The 21,924-nt window shown below is 34.7% G+C and overlaps 1 protein-coding gene across 3 annotated transcripts in view; it reads left to right on the top strand.

The window, feature by feature from the left end:
• Nucleotides 1-21,924, top strand: part of ADGRB3 (adhesion G protein-coupled receptor B3) — a 753,297-nt gene that overhangs the window by 368,851 nt on the left and 362,522 nt on the right. For all 3 annotated transcript variants that reach the window (XM_003271086.3, XM_003271085.3, XM_030809408.1), the window contains 2 exons: nt 9,108-9,176; nt 13,469-13,577. In XM_003271086.3, coding sequence (XP_003271134.1) covers nt 9,108-9,176; nt 13,469-13,577 — 178 coding nt within the window. The remainder of the gene's footprint in view (nt 1-9,107; nt 9,177-13,468; nt 13,578-21,924) is intronic.

The following is a 21,924-nucleotide window of genomic DNA, read 5'->3' as shown; positions in this document are numbered from 1 at the left end:
TCAGTCATCTTTCTTCAGGACTGGACCTGCTGTGACTACTGCCTGCACTCTTGTAAGGGTCTAAACTTGTGATGTGTGTGGGCTTCTCTCACATGGTGGCCCTTAAGTGTATCAGCCCGGCCTACCAAACTTGAGGGATCACTCGTTACCTTATTGCTCACTTAAGAAGCATCTCCTGTCTGAATATGATGATGATTTTGTCACACTGAGTTATGATGTTTTTATAACATTGGCTGTTCTCCCAGGCTGTTTCTGGGGAAAAAATCACATTTAATGATATTAGTATCACTAACTATTTTTACCTTTCATTTTTAAAAGAGGACGGTAGGCAATACTGAGCTCATGCCCCAAAGCACTAAAGATTGAATGGCTTATTCTTTCCACTTAGCTTCATCCCATCTAGTATACCTCACAGCAGAATTACTCTGTTACCTCTTGTTGGAGTCGTTGATCCTAAAGGTCACTCAGAGATAGTGAGAGCATTGTATAAAAAATTCCCCATTTGAGCTATTCTGAGACTCCACAGGTTAAACTCTCTTACATCATGACAAAGCAATGAGATTAGTGTGAAAGACAGTGATTCCTGGAACAATGTTCTTATGCAGTTTTCAAAATGAGTCAGAGCTATAAGAAGTCTTTTTTTCAAAATGTGTTCTTAAAGACTTTTTTCACATGGTCTTTTGTGACCATGTGACTATTACATGCATGCGCCACCATTCCCGGCTGACCTAGTGACTATTAGGAGATATTAGTTTCAATTATCTGTTCTCACATTCCTTTTGGTCTGGCAGTTTGCAGTGGGAGAGCAGGGACAGTCCAACCCTACCGTCAGAAGCCCTCTGAACACCACTGTCAGGTCAGGCCATCTGGCCTGCTGCAGATCCCACTATTGACCTTGATATCCTTGTCCTTCAGCTGTCCCCCTGTCGTTTGACTTCCAGTTTTCCAGTGGCTCAGATTTTTGACTCTAGATTATATTCTTCTTACGTCTTGGTTTCTGAAACCTGCTAGATGGCATTCTGTATTATAATATTCTGCCTTTCTGAATCCTTGTTAGTTTTCAGTTGCCAATGCTCAATTGATGTGCTGCTTGGATAAATGTTCTGGATAAAAGGTCTAAACCGTGGTATTGGGCCTCTTGGTCTTGCTTGATTAGGAGTTATTTTGCCTATTCACCTATTACCAAAAAAGTACCTAGAGCACTCTTTAGAGATTACTTAGTATTTTTTTTTTAAAGAGCAAACTCAAGATGATTTCCATAATAATGTTGTTCTTACTTAATTTCATTTCAGTATACTTTCTTGAATAGAATAGGATACTATGAGGTAGAGTTGAAGCCATAACACAGGGAACCTGTGATCCCTACTTTGATCTATAATATGGATGTATTCATGGTTTTATGTATCACACATGCAAATGGTATCAGCCAAGTGCATTGGGAAAAAAAAAAACGAGATCTACTATTAGGTTGATGCAAAAGTAATTGCAGTTTTTAATGGAAAAAAAACCCTGCATTTACTTTTGCACCAACCTATACACTGTATTTTGAACACTCTTTGGATTTTTACCTAGTTAAAAGAATGTTCTGTCTCCTCTGGATTAATCTCAGCAGTGGAGAGTTTTGTTTTGTTTTTTTTTTTTTTTGATGGAGTCTCCCTCTATCACTCAGGCTGGAGTGCAGTGGCATGATCTTGGCTCACTGCAGCCTCTGCTTCCCAGGTTCAAGCTATTCTCCTGCCTCAGCCTCCTAAGTAGCTGGGATTATAGGTGAGCACCACCATGCCTGGGTATTTTTTTTTATTTTTAGTAGAGACAGAGTTTCACCATGTTGGCCAGGCTGGTCTTGAACTCCTGATCTCAGGTGATCCAACCACCTAGGCCTCCCAAAGTGCTGGGATTTAAAATTTATATTATTCTGTTACCTGTATTTCCTGCTTTCTTACTTTTTCATCTTTTTTTATTTATTTCTCTTCTTATGAATTTACCTTCAATGTTTTAACCATGACTTCATCCTACTCAGCTCTAGTCATGATAATCTTAAATTTTTTTTTGTCTGAAAAGCCTCCAGTTTAATTATTCACAAATTTTTACCTCTTGAGCTGTAGGCTTGTAGTTAAACTTGCCCACTGGGTCTCTTTTCTTAGCTATGTTGTAGATCCCTCATACTCAACTTGAACAATACAAAGGTCACTTTCTTTTCTCAACACTGCTGCGTCTTATGTGATAACATGGCTAACTCATCATTCTCAGCTACCTGAGCTAAGAACGAAAGCCTGACCTTTGATTCAGTGCTTCTCCTCCCATGCAATCTGTCATCGTGTCGTTTCTCTAAACCATGCTGCCATCATCTTTGGCCTCAATAATTAAGAAAAACTGCATTCTAACCTTTCTGTTTTTACTCTTACTCTCCTATACTTTGTTTTCCACTCAGTGGCCAAAACATGAGTTTGATTTTTAATACAACTCATGTAATGGAACCACTGTGGGATCAAAGCCTCACTTTACCTGACCCCTGTGTATCATTTTCATCCTCTATTAATATTTTCATCCCTTCACCCCACCCAGCCCCCTCTTCAACTCCAGTTATGTTATCTTTCTCTCTGTTTCTCAAACTTGTTCAGACTGTCATTTACCCAGGGAAGTTGAACATTCTCTTCTCTTTTTTTCTGGAACTCTCTTCCTCAGGTCTTCATGTGGCTGTCTCTTTATTATTCTGGTCTCAGTTCACATGTGACCTTCTTAGAAAGTTCTTTCCTGATTTAAAGTAATCTCTCTCTCTCTCTCTCTCTCTCTCACACACACACACACACACACCCTGCTGACCTATTCAGTCTATTCCTATAACCTATTCTGTTTTTGTGTCACTGTCTCAGTCCATTTGTGATGCTATAACAAAATACCTGAGACTGTGTAATTGGTAATGAATAAAAATATATTTCCCACAGTTCTGGAGGCTGGAAAATCCAACATCAAGGCACTGGTGGCAGGTTCAGTTGTCTAGTGATAGCTGCTCTCTGCTTTCAAGCTGGTGCCTTGTTGCTGCATCCTCTAAGAGGTGAGGAACCCTGCATCCTAACATAGTGGAAAACGGAAGGGTATGTTAGCCAAACACTGCAGGAAGCTTCTTTTATAAGGGCAGTAATTCCATTCACAGGAGAGGAGCCCTCATGGCATAATTACCTTTTAAAGGCCCCAACTCTTAATAACATTACATTGGCAACAGCTACATTTTGGAGGCATCATATTCAAACTGTTGCAATCACTGTCTGAAATCATCCTTTTAAATGTATTTGCTTACTTTTTCTTCCTTTACCCACTAAAGCATAAATTCAACGAGGGAAGTAACCCTCACATGTCTTGTTCACTGTCATATTCGCAGCACTTAGAACAGAACAGCCAAATATAGAGAAAGCATTCAATAACTGCTACTTGAATAAGGAAATACATTTCTGCTGAAGTATATACCTTTCCTCGCTTTTTCATTTGCACATCCACCGTTCTCCTTTAGGCCTTAATCAATATTTTGGGCTATTGATAATGATTTCTAGTGATGTCCTTTCTTCATTCTTTTTTCTTGCCAAAGCCCCCTGACTTTACTGTCTGGCTGATATTTTTATAACTTTATGCCATTCCTTTGCTGAACAAAGCAGCACTGTACTACCAAATGCATCTTGCCAGGAGCAGGGTAAGGGTAGTGATGCATAGGGAGGGTTCCCTGTGTTTGGCATAGGATGAACTGGGTTTATGAAGTTCGTGGGTTTATGGAAGAGGAGGCCCATTCCTTGCTTGTTGCTGTATGTGAGTTTAAGGACCAGGGTTGAATATCCACAGCTGCTTCCTGTAGTCCTATGACTTCTCAAAAGTATATATTTGTGCTCAAGGATGATGTTGAGTCTTCAAATGCTGTTGAAAATAAGAAGAGTTAGATCCCATATTTACTCAAGATAACTAGTTTTCTTATCTGTAAAAATAAGTATCATCTCTTATTCCCTGGACATAAGGAGAGCCCTGGTAACATTAAAAGCATCACTGGAAGAGGAGGGTGTTGAATCAAAAAAGAGGCAGCAAATTAGATATAAACTATTTATTGTTTTCGATTAAAAAAAAATCCATGAATGCTTAGCCCATTTCCTTACACACAGTGGGCATGTAATTCATCAGTTTTAAATAGCTGAGTATTTACATGCTGCTGTGACTGATGTTGTGCACTGGGGGCACAAGAGTGACCAAAATAGAAATAACTCGATTATGAACTAGTAGAGGAAAAAGCCCTAAACCAATCATCATACAAATAAATAATAACTTTAAAATCCTATATACTTCCAAAAATGGTCACACAGTACCACGAGAAAAAGAAAATATCAGACTCTGTATAAGTGGGGAGGGGGGAGTGATGATCTCATAAGGCCTTTTTGAGGAAATTGCATATAAATCTGGACATAACGGATAATAAAAGGTTATCTGAGTAAAGAACAGAAAGAATAGCAGTCCAAGAAAGCAAACAGTACGTAAACAGGTCTACAGGCAGGACAGAAAAGAGTGTGGGATGCATGAAGAAGCCTAATGAACTTGGAGTACAAATAGAGTATGGGGCAGGATGGCATAAGATAAAGTTGGAGAGACAGGAAGTGGCTGGATCACACATGGCCTTGCAGCCATCAACTAGTTGATCTCTAGGTTGCGAATCAATGATCTATCCTGTGTTATGCATCCTTATCCTAATGGTTTATCCCTGTTTCCTTACTTGCTGTTAAGCCTTTCTAATAGTTCATCCTATATTTCTAGTCAGAGTCACTGTAATTCTTTCAAACCTTCAGATCTACCTTACTAAATCTGACTCTTAGGGCTTGTCTTTGTCCCTTGATGTCCAACAATTTTGCTACTGGTTAAGATGGAGGAGAGCACATTTCCTGTGGCTGAAATTGCTAGCCTAATCTACAACTCTATTTCCATGGAAATAGGAATTCAGCAAAAGCAAAATGCTAAGACATATTTTAGTATATTTATAAAAATTTGTATATAATCCATAAGAAATCTGCCAAGTGGATGCCAATCAGAAGTAAAAACAGAATTTTTTATTGCTTTCCATAAAATAAACTGTCCTTTTTGTCTCATATAGCCAAATCTAGGGCCTCTACTTCGAATGCCACAGAAGGATTTATGCTTCTTTTTATAGCATACATTTATTGCCCTGATTTTTGTAATACTTCCGGCAAAGAAAGAGTGATCATGCCTCTTTGACCTTTGTGTACAACCATTGACCATAATGCCTCTCACATAGCAGGTATCTAATACTAACTACCCTGAAACCCCCTCCCACCAGAGCACATTCTTAGAAAGAAGAGGCTTCTGCTGAACGAATTATGTTCCCCAGAGTTAGTGGTGAATCGGTTCTGTTCTGTACATATTGCTGAGAGAGGAAGGAGGAAGAGACATTAAAGAGGATAGAGGAGAATGTTACTGGTTGTGAAAGTCTGTATCAGAAATATAGGTGCATATTTGCCATAATGCAGCAATGAATAAAATTCATGCGGCCAGTCATAAAAAATATATAACATAAAGGGAATAAAATCATAAAGTTGCCATATATCAAGCACTTGCCATGCATCAGATACTGTGTTAAGAATTAACTCCAAGCTTCACAGTAGCTCTGCTAGGTAGTTATTATTACTCCTGTATTACAGATTTAAGAAATAAAGCATAGGTGGGCAACATCTGCCCATAACCATACAGTTAATAATCGATGGGGAAAATGTTAAACTGGGTCTGCCTCATTCAAACTCCAAACAGCTCAGATTCTGCCAAGGACACTCAGTTTTTCAAATCAGTCTAGGTCATGGAGATCAGGGCTGACTGAAAAAAAAAAAAAAATCAAAAAACAAAAAAAGCAAAAAAATGAGACAAAAACTTACTGTAAGGTGTTGACCATTTTATTTTAGGGATTGACATAAGTGACCTAATCCATAAATCATCAAAAGAGAGCGATTATCGCCATTAATGGAGTTTTAAAAGAACACTGGCAAGTAGTGACTCTGCTACCACAGAAGCAGCTTCATACTTTGAAAAATTCAGTCATGTGGCCTGAAATGTCATGAGTCTCCTCTTCAAAGTGCTGTTCTGTTAGGTTTGGTTCTGTTTATCAGTCTGATAGTTTAGTAAATGTAAAGTGAATATATATTCAGTATGTATTAGTATGTGTATATATACATATATATAATGTGTGTGTGTGTGTGTGTGTGTGTGTGTGTGTATTCTATATGTGTGAGATAAGTTAGAGCAAGGCCAGCTGAAAGAAATGGGGCTAAATCTTTTTAGGAACACTGAGGTGCAAAATGTGGTACATGTACACTATGGAATATTACGCGGCCATTAAAAAGAATGAAATCATGCCCTGTGCAGCAACATGGATGCAGCTGGAGGCCATTATCCTAAGCAAATTAATGCAGGAACAGAAAACCAAATACTGTATGTTCACATTTATAAGTGGGAGCTAAGTATTGGGTACTCATACACATAAAAATGGCAAAAATAGACACTGTGGACTAATAGAGTGGGGCGGGAAGGGGCTATAAACCCAACTACTGGGTACTGTGCTTAGTACCTAGGTGATGGAATCATTCATACTCCAAACCTCAGCATCACGCAATAAACCCAGGTAACACACCTGCACATGTATCCCCTGAATCTAAAATTAAAGTTGGAAAAATAAAGAAAAAAGAAAGAGAAGCTGAGGTGTACTGACTTTACAACTTAAATTTTGTTTTAAATTTAGGACTTCATTAAATATCTGCTATGAGCAAGTCATTATATGCAATGAGGATACACTGGTGAACTAGAAAGACTTAGTCTCCCCATCAATGCTGCCCCACTGCTTGAGACATTCAGACTTAGCTCACTGTGCCCCTACATGGATTTCATTAGTCAGGGCGCTACTACTGATTATTCCAAAGTCTAATCAATAGAACAAATAACTTTATTCTGTACTGCCTTCCCACTCCGATTTAGTAAAGCCACATTTGTTGGCCTTAAATAATAGTACAAAATGCTTGAAGAATAGTACAAAATGCTATGTTTGGTTGGTTCAACATATATTTTAATAAATTGTGTTTTCTATGTGTACCCTTTGGTGCTTTAAAGAAAAGAACTGAACTCTGAATTTATTGTCTTCATCAAGGAATTTTGTGTATGCAATGGCCTTCATGTACAGCAAGGAGTCACCGACCCACTGTCAGCAAAACACGCTTTGTGAAATGTTTTTTTTTTTTTTGTTTTTTTTTTTTTTTTTGGAAATGGAGATGCAGTTGCACAAATTGCTTCCTGTTCTCTTGGTGTCTCTTGTTAGCAGCAGCATGCATTTTGTATGAAAGCAGGCAGGGGTTAGAATGCAGACCAAGGTCATGGACCTCAGCACAGCTAACTGGCATGTACAGAGATAAAACTTGCAACTTTTGCCTCATTAGCACCATGTCCCCTACTGAGTTAACCAGCCATAGGCAATTGGAGAACTCTGAAGGTTAATTCTTTCTGACCATAGGCAGAGTTACAGCTCAATGGACTAAGCCCTTCAAATGTTAACACTTCAAGCAGGAAATTTTAAGTGGAAAAAAAATGGCTGGTAGTACAAAAAGCTTAAATGAATTGAAAAACGGGTCTAAAACAGACTTGCAGGTTTTTTAAGAGTTGCATAAAATATTCTGTAACTTTTATAGAGGTTATGACTCAAACCGTGTTTCAACCATGTGATTGCCAGAAACTATTAAAATAAATAGCACAAATAGGGCAATTAAATATAGATACTGACAGCTTCAAACCACAAGAGAAGAGGAAATGAAGCAGCTTTGTTTTTTCATTTAATAACACCCAGGTGAGTTTCTTTGAAATTAGTGCAAATGCCTGTTTTGAGAAGCTGGATAGGGAGGAAGACTGGTGAGACTAACAGGTTATGATTATTTCTGCCCTCAAGGGAGTCCTGGTCCAAGTTAGTGTATCAGTATGAAGCAGTGCTACTCCTAACCTACACACAGACAGTCAGAAAAGATGGGTTCTGAGGACACAGCCAAGCCACCACCGCCTATCCAGCTTAAGATAAACGCTATGACTTCCCTTTGCACTTCTCAAGTCTCCTGTGACCCCCAAGTCACAGCTCACCTTCAAAGGCACACTGGTTGTTCTCTCCTGGTTCCTGTGTCTTGATGGCACAGTGTAGTGTGAAAGGACAGAAAAATCTCTCTCTGGTAAAAATCCTTCATGTGTGAAATGAGCACTTGCAAAACAGAACTGAACATAGCCCTGCTGTCTGTCAGTGTGTCCTGGTGAATGGAATATGAACATCAAAATGACCTTCCTGCATGGAAAGGGAAAAATAAAAAACCACTGGGTAATGCTAGGTGAAGATAAAGCCAATAGGTCTTCAACAGTTAGAGACAAGAAAGATGGCAAAGATGTTACATGTCTATTCATTCTCCCATGTTGGCTTGCTGGCAAAAGGCAGAGGAGTAAAGAGTAATAATTTGAAAATAGCTAAGATTTGTTGCCCTCTTAGCATATGTGATATGCCAGGAACTTAGAAACTTTTATTTAATATTTGCAATTGGTAGCTGTAAAAGTACAATGGCCAGGAAGGGCAGAGTCAAGATTTCAAATGAGGGAGCCTGTCTTGCCTCCACTTTGCCTGTAGTCTTACTAGGGTGTTCTTTGAAACAACATTGCCAGTAACAACCACAACTCACAATTAACAGGACAACTTGTAATGAAACAAATACAGATGACTTTCATTACAGATGGGATCAAACTTACATGTATGGAATAATTACATAATCACATTACAGAGAGGAATATAGAAACTATAATGGAACAAATAATTGTGAGTGAAAGTGTTTTCCCTATTCTGACCTCCTCTGAGAGTACAAAAATGAAGGTATATGAAAATCCTAGAATTATGGTGCTGAAAAAGGATCCTCAGAGATCTTCTAGAATACTATGTTAGGGTCATAAAGCAATATTGTGAAGTGCTTATACCTTTACCACATAGTCAACCCAAATGGATGTTATTAAAAAGTATAATTCTCTCATGTAATATTAAATCTTTTATCTAATTTAATTTACAGAACTTCTTTCAAATAGTTAGCAACCTTCTAGATGAAGAAAACAAGGAAAAATGGGAAGATGCACAACAGGTAAGGTTGGGGTTATTTCAGAACTTAAAATGAAGTTGGCGAAACAAAGTGTAAAAAATATGTGACTAATGGCTTGCGATTTCAGGAAAACAAGATATTTTTAAGTCAGTCTAGGTTATATCCTAGTAATTTTTGAGGAAACAAATGATTGTTACCATATCAGTCTGGAAGGAATATTTATACATGTGAAAAAAAGCTGAGCAAGTTTAAGCAACTTAAAACTTTAAGGATTTAATTTGTAATAATTATATACCTAACCAATAAGTTCCTCTTTTGTCTGTAGACCATGGGAAAAACAGCACATCTAAAAGTACATATTTCAAATGAAATATGGAGCTTTGACTAGTAAAACCATTTGCACTTACTACAATGCTACATATAATATGGATCATAGAGTGATTAATTTTTATTCAAAGCCAAGAATTGTAAAAATCAGGCCTCACCAAAAATTATGTTATGATTTTTTTAAATCTTTTTGTTGTGCTTTATCAGTGTAGCAAGTGGCCTTGTTGGTTTAGGTATTGTTTATAAATGCTTTGCATTACCATTTGTGGTATCCTAACTGATAATACAGTGACTTTTTTTTTTCCTCTGAATTACAGGAAGAGTGGGTTAGAAGTCTAGAAAGAGAGAAAATTTATGGTTTTAAAAATCTGTGTAAATTTAATTTAACTGGATGTCAAACTTCTTTAGGTTTTCTACTTGACTCTTGTTGAAAATAAGGCAATCTTGAAAAAAAAAAGAATGAACATTTACTGAGGTTCAGGTTTTCCGTTTATAATCAGATTCTGGGTCTTCAGGAGTAAAGCATGCTTTTTATCCTATGATGACAGGAGCTCTAAAAATAGTCCAGCGTGGGTCTACCTCATTATTAGGTATAAATTTCATGCATCTGGACATAGCCAGAAAAAAACCCTTATTTTTAATACTTTAAATCTATTTTCTTCTACCAATTTGAGTTATATATTTGTCCTTGGCTTTCTTCTAGAGGACAGCCTCATTCACTCACTGTAAGAAGATGGTGTCTTTCCTTAGAATACAGCTGCAGAGGCTAAGTACATCTTTCTAGAATGCTAGAGACTATTAATTATGGATGTATTTAGAAGAAATATATAATATCCTATTTAAAACAAGACTGCAATTCATCAGATGCTGTTATTTACTGTGAGGTCCCAACTTTAACAAATAATGAATGGTGGCAGAACTTCTTGTCATTGAAAAATCCTGAATTCATAATCCATCTATTTCCTTGAGATTTCGAGTTAGCTATATTCTTATATTTAAAATATTTTTCCACTAATAATGATCCTTAATGCTGTTTTTGAAAAAACAATTTGAAACTGAAAAAGAAAACAACCGTGTTCTTCAGCTTTTACTAAAAGGCAGTGTCATAAATGCAGCCATGTGCTGAATGGGTCTCTTGAGTTTGAGGCACAAAGGTTGAACTTTGTGGAAATAGGTGTTGTTTAAAAATCTATCAAAGATAATCCTTGTGGATCTCCTTATTTTTGAGTAATAGCCTCGACAAAAGTAAATATAAAACAGAACTTTGTGTACATTTGGAAAGCGAGCTGAGTAAAATGGTGGCTATTGACATTGGGAGTTTTTCGCAAACAAAAATTGACTCTTTTGAACAGTCATTTCAGAATTTGTTACCCATCAGTTCCAGTTATGAAGGATAAAAATATGTTTAGATAAAGCATCCTACTAAAAATGTAGCATACTAAAGTTAAAAAAAAACAAACTACATTCTATATAGCACCACTTTACACTCTACCCATATGGCTGGAGTTAACAAGTCCGGTTTAGTCAAGACAAGTCATTTTAGTCATGTATTATGTTTGATATTTCTTTTTTACATTGAAAATTCATATGTCTCTAGAGCAAGAGTGAGCAAACTGCAGCCAGTGAGCCAAATCCAGCTTGAGGCTTATTTTGTTAATCATATTTTGGAATATAGCCACACCCATTCATTTACCTATAATCTATATATGGTTGTTTTGGTGCAACAAGCAAAGAGTTGAGTTTACAACAGAGACTTCATGTCCTGCAAAGCCTAAAATATTTACTATATGCTAACAGAAAAAGTTTGCCAACCTTTTATAACCTGCTCTATAGTATTTGACTACACTTGGAAAAATATAATTAAAAACAAAATCTTTAGCCAACCTAAAAAACCTCTCCACCAAGGTAGAAGAGAAAGAAAACACATTCATTATTGAATAAGCAGTAAACCAGAATGTAATGTGTATCACAGGCAATCCGCTGAGATTACAAAGACCCTATTACATAGCCAAGCAGTGTCTCCAAGGTAAACAGTAACTAGATCTGAAGAGGACTTAAGAGCACCCTTTGTCACACATAGTTCATCCTAAATTCACTTGGTAATTAGCAGTGATCATCTTGTTACTTAATTGGCCTTATTCAAAGAAAAAATAACCTCCTTATATCTTTATGACTGGAAGTAATTTTGCCACTTGAAGCAAAATTCAAGAGGCCTCTGAAGTTAGGCTTCTACCTTTCACAGAAACTGAGAAAGAGGGGCACTATCTTTCTGTATGTTTACCTTTCGAAGAGAGACATTCCTGGATCTTTAATCTGTAGGAGGCTATTTAGCTTTTAAATAAATTGACGTGCATTGCAAAGAGAAAAAGCGCTTACAGTTACTAGTTTTCCAAAAGTAAATGCTCTAAGAAAAGGGAGAAGAGAGTGGGGTTGAGGGAAGGAGAAACTCTTCCTTTATTTTCAACAGAAAAAAATAAGCCTCTTATTTTAATTTGTATTTATCCTTACAGTACACATACTCATATACATATGCACCTACACAAAGATAAGGGGAAAATACAGTAGTAGCAGGAAGCCTTGGCGATAACAAAAATCTTAGGTACATTCTTGGAAGTGGGATGATGGACTTTCGAAATTCATGTTTAATGACTGAAAATAAAGCTAAGAGACAGGTTTTATCTCCCAAATCTCCCTAAATTTAAAAATTGGAACTATCTCAGCTATGCATGTCTAAGTCTAATATCCATCGTTCATGTCTTCAAGTATATGCGAGTAAATACACTGTTGATACTGTCTAATTTTTAGACGGGCACAACCGCAAGCCCCTTTGAAACACACATGTGCCTGCTGTCCCTTTCAGCTCTGACTATGTGCTTTTTTTATTATTCAGAATGCCTTTTCGTCTTCTGCACTAGTCTTTGCAATTACGAAGCAGCTAGAACTCTCTATCCACTTAATTTTTCATGGCTAGAAAATGCAGTGGTGCTGAATGGCCACAAGAAATTAACCTGACTTCAAAAGATTTTCTGCTCTAAAGTGGTTATATAATGCAGGCTGACTTTATAAGCTTTATGGGTTATACACATGAAAATTCATGTGACATTTTCAATAGCCTTTATGTTCCAAACACTATGAACTATTGCCACAATCAGGTTCCTAAATAAAAAAACACTCGTCCATTTGTACTGTTAGAGGTGCCATGATGTTGAAAAAAACACTTGGACCATGGAGGCAGATGGTCCTCTAGGTAGGCAGGTAGGTAAGTAGGTAGATGGAGAGATGGATAGATGCATAGATGGACAGTTAGATAGGTAGATACTGCTCAGCCACTATTAAAGATACAATATGGCCTTAGGTATGCTGTTTAACCTTCTTGAGGTCTTGCTTCTTCTTGCCTAAAGTATGGACAATAATCCCATAGGTATGTTTTGTATTTGTACATGTAAAGCACATGCACTAGGGCTATTAATATTATTATAATCCTAAAATTATTACCATTATTCTTACAGTGGGCATTATAATTATTAAACAATAAATGTTTCTCTGAAGATATTTATTATTATGCAATAACTTAATAGTTTGTAAATATCTTCATGGTGGCAATATTAACTGTTTTTCCTCTTGTGTTCCTCAAATAGATGCCAAGCTAAACATATAAAGAGCCCAATTTCAGTGCTCTGTGTTTCTGTTATATTTAAGTGAGGGAAAGAATTCATCAAAACAAAAGTTGTCTATTTTCTGAGGAGATAATATGTTAGATATTTTGAGTTTCCTTAGATATATGAGGGATTAATCACTACATCATATTACTTCCAAAATTCCTCCCATGTGACACCTGATGTCATTCTCAACTATTAATTTTAAAAATACAGCTATTAGCAGCTGTAGATTTTTTTGAAGTGAAACAAAGCTCATTTGTGATTTCATGTAGTTTTAAAAATTTCAGTTATATATGCCATTGTATGTATAGATTTTTTATTCCTTCTAACCTTTGCTTATTTTTCTAGATTTATCCAGGGTCAATAGAGTTAATGCAGGTGATTGAAGATTTTATACACATTGTTGGAATGGGGATGATGGACTTTCAGAATTCATACTTAATGACTGGAAATGTAGGTAAGAAATAGGATTTTCCCCAAAAATCTTTCTGAAATAAAAAAAAAATTGCAAGTATCTACACCATACGTTTCCAAGTCTAATATTCATTATTCATATGTTTAAGTGCCTGTGAGCAAATATATTTCTAATACTTGGTGTCTGACTTTTAGATGGGCCTAAACACATTGCATTATATATGTATGTACACATATATTTGTATTTATCTTCATGCATTTGTATGACTGCTTGTAGGCCTATTTTTGTGTATCTTTACATGTATATGTAGGATAATATGTATTTATTTTTTCATTCTGCCAAATGCTCATTGCTATCTAATCTAGTTATGAAAGTGTGTGTGTGTATATACACACTAGTAATTTTGAAAAACAACATATTAGTCTTTATGATCTTCCATACGTTGTTCTTGAGGATGCCAAGTTACTTTCTCACTGATTGTCCCAGGCAGGCGCTGAATCTGTGTGTGGTGGAACACTTGAGAATACCTTCCAGGGTTAAGATGATGGTGCAACTGCTGCCAATGCAGTTTTTCTGAATATCTTCCAGTACACAGTGGATCTCTCAGGTCCCTCTGTAGTGGATTGTGTAATGCAACAACCATTATATTAACCAAATGACACATTTCTCTTTGTGGTTAAAAATTAACAAGCACAAAGAAATAGTCTTCTTAATGATACACATTGAATTGATATAGGCTTACAGTTTTCTCATTTCTTTAAAGCTTCTTCTGATAATGTTACTGTGATTCAGAATTATTTTCTTTCATTTGTCATACTTTAATACTCTTAACATAAAAACCACTGAACCATAGACAGTAATGTGTTTAAATAAACATATTTTGCCCTATATTCGTATTCATAGATATTTATTCTTCAGTTTCTGGATTAGGAAGAGAACTACTTTGGTGGGAGAATTAACTAGGGAAGTTCAACTGGTAGGGAACATAATTTTTTTTTATGATTAAGGCTTTTGGTGGTTCATTTTATACTGAATTTCTTCTGAAGGTCCCTAAGTCCTGCAGGGACTGATTTTATCCTAGGATATCTTCCACCAGGGTGACCTCAGATTACAATAGGTTATAGTTAACTACTGGTAATATTCTTCACTTGAGGAAAGTCTATGTAATGGATCCTTCGAAAATCTGGAGACATTTTGGAGCCCATATATCCTCTTCATCCAGCACAGGCCTTATCAGTGAGTTTAACATCTTAATGCATCTTCTGAGCCTATTGGAGGGCCCACACTTTTCTCCAGAGTGGGTGTCCAGCAGCTTGTGCCAGTTCAGTAATGGAGGAAGCTGTCCCTTCTTATGGACAATTAGAGAAAAAAGAGACCAAAGATGGTATCTTTGTTGAACGATGAATTCAGAAATCAGAAAGATTCCCAATTAAATGCCCATTGTAAAAGTGGCTGGGCAGATAAAGGAAAGAAAGTCCATAGGAAAGGTATAGCATGTCTGTGGAAAAGGTTTAGCAATCACAGCTATGAGTTTTAAGGCACATGGAAGGAATCTAGCGAGATTCCAGGGATGCTAGTCACCCAAGCTGGAACCACTTTCCTAAGGGAAGGAAATGAGGTATGAAGGGTCCTGGGGCAGATTGGATAATTGGTAAAGTAATTTATGAGTTAAAATGAGATAGAAAAACAGAGAACTATTGTTTTCTTCTTGTTGTTGTAAATGTTAACATCTAATTCTAAAAGGTATTGCTAGTTAAAAGAATGATCAGATCAATACATGGCATTTGTGCAGAATGTGTTTGGAATAAAAACTATAAAAAACAAAGCCAATCTCAGAGTCTAGCAAACTTAAATTGGATTTAAACTTAAATTTGGATTTATGTTTCAGAATCGTAGTGTATCACATTCTCTATAGCTGTATTATTTGCTGTAAAAATTTCATACATGTCCATAAATTACAATCATTTATTCATGTTTACCTTTCTTTGACTTACCAAGGTTGTATATTTGAAAATATTGTGTATTTTTTTGCAATAAGATTATGTTATCTAGGTTTACCTTCTTCCCTTAAATGTGATTAAACTTTAAGAGGTATATTAAGCATAACTCAAAGCAGTGGAATGCTGCAAATAAAGTCAATATCATCCTATATCACTGTCCATCTTGCCTGAGGATAGTGTGATTGTTCTGCCTTCTGACTGTTTATATAGCAACAATTATCCATATTAAAAGTTATGTTCTGTGAGTAAAAATTCGAAACGTTATTTATACTGACTACCCAAAAGACATCTTATTTATTGTTGATTTCCTCAAATGCTAGCTCAGGGACTGACTGACACTGTAGTTTGGTGACTAGAACTGAGGGTTATGCTCCATGGTATTCAGGAGTTTTCCAAATTGTATACACTAGTATCAAATTAAGTAATATGAATAACGATCTCTTACTATTAATACTTTTTATGTTATCCAATTTGATACCATATATGTAAAACATTATAATGTTTTGTCTGATATTTCCAATGTTTTTGAGCATGGACATGAATAGAGACTATTTTATAGTAGAAAGTTGTGAAACGTGAATTGGCCCTCATTCTGTCTTACATTCTAAGTCCAAGTATTAATTATCCAACAGTCTGCTCATTATATTGAGCAGACATGTATGCACAAACACAGCCATGCACACAGCATGTGAGAAATGAATAGAGACTAAGTAACTAAGAAAGTTTGTTCCTTATGGCCATTTTCATTAGAATGTGTTGGATTAAGACTACTTAAAGAACTTCAAAAATCATAATGTATTTTAGAGAGATTATAAATTATTTTTTCATAAAGTCTATATGTATAGCTGCCTCACTTATCTGGACTATAGACAGTAAACTCCTGAAGGAAGAATGAGTTGAACAGTCAAATATAAATGCCAAAAAGACCATGCAATTTAATAAAAAACTCTCAGAACTAATAGATTATTTTATTTGAACTTTAAATATAGTTTCAGCATTTCTGTTTTCTAGTTACTGGATTAGAATAGAATATGTTGGAAGCAGAAGCAGTGCTATTAGAGGCACATATATAGCAAATAGAATAGATGAAATGCTGGAACAATAATAACAAAGAAATACTTGTTCCTTACTGTCATTTCCTATAGAAATGACATCTCATGTCTCACCTTTGAGAGCGTTAGTTCTAAGACTTACGATGATAATTTATATTTAAAAGCATGGCCTTAATTCATCAAGATAAAAGTTCCTAGAATCTGATTAAAATCTCAGAAAAAGGAGTGACACGTTTTAGAAAGACTTTCTTCAAAAATAGTTCAAATGAAAAAGTTCGAAGCTTCTTTTTTTTCTGAAAAATCTCTCCGTCTATATCGGCTTTTGATAAATGAAATGCTCTTATATGATAAAAAAATTCTATGAACATTTTGGTATATATGCGTGCATGTACATTTTTATAGGGAGCATGTTCATAGCTTTGATCTGTTTCTTAAAAGATTTATGATCTCAAAACATTTAACAGAGGTTTGGAAGAAAATAGTCTGCAAACAAAAATTTCAAACCAATGAATTTATAAAATAATCAAGCTTCAATATAATATTTAGTTTTCATTTTTAAATATGTATATGACATCTAAAATAAACACATGAAAGTTATAATACATGAGTTAATGAGCATTTATTAAAGACTAAATGCTTTGCTAAATAGTTTAAATAATTACTGTATAAATGAATGTATGAAGGAATGTGTATGAAAGATTTCAATTTTCAATATGCCTCTTTTTTAAAAAAATTATATTTGAAATGGTTTAACTATCTGCATAGGTAAGTGGTTTTTCTTTTAGGAAAAGCATGTGACTTTTTCAATATATCAATAATTTTAAAAATGTGTTAGTATCAATTAGGTCTGGAGGGCCATATCTTTATGTTATTTAATATGAGATTTTTTAAAAAGTTATTTTTTCAAAAAGACAGAAAGTTATTTTTCAATGAAAATATTATTTGAAGATTTATTTCAACTTGCTTTCTATACTTTTCCTCTAAACATTTTTCCTTAAGTATGTTGCAGTCCTATTTCTCTTATTATCTTCCTGAAACTCCTATTTGAAAAACTTTCCAGAAACTCTAATTGCCAAATAAATCTACTCCCATTTTTCATCCTTCACATCCTCTGTGCTTTGCTAACCACTCTCTTTCTTGATACTGTTCATTCCTTTAAAAATTTTACATTAACTACAGTATAAAATATACTCAAAGGATAAATCTAAACTTACGGCTTGAAAGTATTTAGATTTCTTTTGAGGTAATAGCATAAAACAAATAACATGAAGCCCTGAAAAGGATAAAAGTACATTATTTTGAGGTCCAACTGTTTGCAGTTCCAAATACAAAATGGAGTGTATGAGATCTGACATGACTAGCATGACAAGGCAAGGGAATGGGACTATATTGTTCTAACGATTTGTCCAAAGTGACAGTGATGATTTATAGTTTTCGTTATATTTTCAGTTATATATTTTTATATATTTTTCACAATAGCTTCATGTAGTGTATTACATTTGCTTTTATTAATAAGAATACCCTATTCTTTAGAAATTAATTGTATTAGTTCAGAACCTAGAACTAGAATTGCATTCACTGAACTGAATTCAATGAAGATCAGTGATGTGTCACATGTTACTAGCCCATTGACTATGTTCAAGTAAAACCAAAAATAATTTTTCTCTTATTATAAGCAAAGCCTTTGCTGAATGATTCAGGTCATTGAAATAAATGACTAATCTTCTAGCCTGCAAGAAAATTGCAGTCTAGTTGTAGACAGAAAAGAATTACATAAATAAATAAACATCAAATACACTTTGATGTGTGTCATATTAGCCAAATGTTAGTGCTTTATTCCAGGAGATGTTGTTCTGTGTAAGGATCAAGAAAAGCTTCTTAGAGAAAGAAGCATTTAATGTAGACTTCGAAGAATGGCTGGATTGTTGATAAGTCAACATAAAGAAGAGTGAGTAGCAAATAGATGGTTACAGTCCAGAACATTCTTTTAGCAAAGATGATATAGAGATGTCAAAGTTGAAACTCTGCTTGGGGAAAAAAAATGGTCTATTTTAATAAAAGCACATATGTATAGAAGTGAAGGAAGTAAAATAAAATTGGAAAGCCATGTTGATACGTGGTTCTGAATTCTAAAGATAATAGGCAGTCACTGAATCTTTACCTAATAAGAGTTGTGCTTTGGTAGAACATATGTAAGATGAAAAAATATAATTGATTGAAATTGGGAAACACCATCAACATAGTGAGTCCAAATGTAGATAGAAGGCTTTTAATAGTAATTCATGCAGGAGACAACGAAGACAGGAATTGCTGGTGGTAAGAATAGGAACTGACATGTGAGTATGAATTTGAGACTCTGTCTGAGGCTAGAATTGATAGGATTCCATAACTGATTGGGGTGTGAGAGATAATGGAGGGATTGAGATTATGTTTATTCAACACACATTTGTGAGTATTTTTGACATATTAATATTTAGACAAGTATAGCCCCCAAATGAAAAAAATAAAATGAGAACTTGGATTTTATTAGAGGAGTCAAATCTATAAATACACATTTGGTGATCAACTGCATAAAAATAATAGTTGAAGTCATAAAATTTTTTTCAATTATCAATACAATAATAAGATAGAAGAGACGTAAGGTGATATCTACATTAAAAACAAAGAATCAAAGTTGGTGTCAGAGTAATAATGGTTAGAGGTAGTAGGTATAAGGAGTTCCAGGACAAGACAGTATAAAATCAGTGTCCTATAATAAAATGGAGAGAACGTTTCAAACTGATCGCTCTACTTAGTATCAATTGCTAATAAAGTTCAGTGTCTTAAGATAAATCTTATGGGATTATCAATTATATAACATGAAAATTCTCAAGGAAAAGTGCAGACACAGTGAACAGGATCTAAATTTTCAAGCTCTTTATGTGGTTTCACCCTTAATATTTAGATACAGTAATCTTTATGAATTTACTTTAGACCAATGAATGTTGCTACACCCACTTACAGCTATTTCACAACTGTTCCTTAGGAATTATTTGATGCTGAAAATATCAAATAAGAAGGGAATGGTTTTAGACTAAATAAGATCTTCAAATACAGAATGCTATAATTATTAGTTTTAAGGAATTTCAAAAGTTCTTCTGATATATAAACCCTAACAGATACAAGAATCTAAAATGTATCAATTTAGTTATCCAGTAATCCAATAAGGCTAGTGCCTTGAAAGCATTAAAGTAAGATATTTTTCTTTGAAAAGGTAAATATTACTGTGTCTTCTTGGTTTAGAAAATATTAAATATTGAGGCGGCCAGGCGCGGTGGCTCACGCCTGTAATCCCAGCACTTTGGGAGGCTGAGGCAGCTGGATCACGAGGTCAGGAGATCGAGACAATCCTGGCTAGCACGGTGAAACCCCGTCTCTACTAAAAATACAAAAAAATTAGCCAGGCGCGGTGGCGGGCGCCTGTAGTCCCAGCTACTCGGGAGGCTGAGGCAGGAGAATGGCGTGAACCTGGGAGGCAGAGCTTGCAGTGAGCAGAGATCGCACCACTGCACTCCAGCCTGGGCGACAGAGCGAGACTCCGCCTCAGAAAAAAAAAATATATTTATATATATATTTTTTTTCATTCTTTTGCAATGCAATTAAATTTTCCATATGAACAGCTTTAACTTTAGAAATATAAATAATTTCTTCTATGGCTAGTTTAGCATATTTTTTTAATTTGGTCTTTTGTTTTGACGTGTGGCATATGTACATGAGAGAGCAGGTACGAATGTGTGTTTGTGTGTGTATCTTCTAAAATATTTATCAGTGTTTGAACCAGATAGGCACTTGTTTTAGATATCATTAAAATTCATGCTACAGGCCTAAGGAAAAATTAGGTGGTTTTTTTCAAAGTTATATTAAAGAATGAAGATACCATTTAATGAAAGTTAAACTGAATTAAGAATCCGACAATAACAAGATTTAAGGGGCATATAATTGTCTATACTGAACAGTATTGTATCGAAGGCATAGCTGATGACTACAAAGTAGAAGCGAACTGTTCATAAGGGAGTGATTTATATTGGATAATAGGTTATATTCCCAAATATATATTCTGAATTCAGACAAAACCTGATTCATTGAATGTATTAACAGAGCTCTCAAATGAAGTGGGAATACATAATTGAGACTAAGATACTAAAGCATTTTCTTTATTACTATAAAATGTTTAGTAAGCATCTTCAATATCCATTTAGCCATAGTTTTCCTCTTTGAAATATGAACCTTCCTCCTTTAGAAGAATCTGTACTTTTTATTACAGAGTCTGGCCTTCCTCTCTACTTTTTACATAGTCATCTTTTGCTTTTTCCAGATTAATTCCCTGATTATTTGTCTTTTAATTTTCCCTAACTCCAAATACTTACCTTATTGCCCCAAAATAACATCTATTATATTTAAAAGTATTCTGAAAATCTAAAATATCTTTAAAATCACAGAATTTTAGAAATATGGAATATTTATTTTTAAATAATTCTTAACGGAGAAGCAAATAATTATTTTGTAATATAATTTAGACTACATAGGTAAAATAATTATAATTGGTTGATATGCTCTTTTTAGCTATATAAATTTATATAGCTATAAATTTATTTTATACTATATATAATTATATAAATTACATAGTTATATATTTTATAAATTATAGCTATATATAAATTATAACTATATATTTATATAGCTATAAATATATAACTATATGGTGAGAGACAGAAAGGGAGACAGAGAGGAAGACAGAGAGAGAGAGAGAGAGAACAACAACAGTACATTAACTTAGAAAGGGATAGTTTAATAATGAAAGGATGGTTTTAAAAGAAGTCAAAACCATCACTCATTTAGTGTTAGTGGAACTCAATTAGTGTTCACTGGTAAATTTTATATAGTTAAAAAGAGCATAACTATATAAAGTGAAATAGAACACTCAGTTTGATCATAGAGTGTCTGTGGGGTTGGAGAGTAAGCTATTGTTTGTTTCAGGATTTGTTTGTTTAATAATCCAAAGACCAAAATTATTTTCTGAACTTTAGTGTCCTTAATAGTCTATTGCTTCATATGGGAAAGACATGATGTTTTCAAATATAGACTTGATGTATTAATTTTATTAATCATCATCCTTTAGTTTGTTTATAATTCCAACTATAAACTCATGAATTTCTACTACAACACCATTAAGATATACTTTTGCTTCTTTATGATCCAAAATTAGTCTATAAAATATAATTAATTGTGCTTGGTTCAGAGTGTGTTGTGGCATCAAATGAAGTAATTCGCTGGTATGAGGATTTAAATGCTTAGTAA

Source organism: Nomascus leucogenys, chromosome 3 (genome assembly GCF_006542625.1).
Source record: "Nomascus leucogenys isolate Asia chromosome 3, Asia_NLE_v1, whole genome shotgun sequence".
Classification (NCBI taxonomy): Eukaryota; Metazoa; Chordata; class Mammalia; order Primates; family Hylobatidae; genus Nomascus; species Nomascus leucogenys.
The sequence above is the reverse complement of the archived record's forward strand: the minus strand, read 5'-3'. Positions and strand labels throughout refer to the sequence as shown.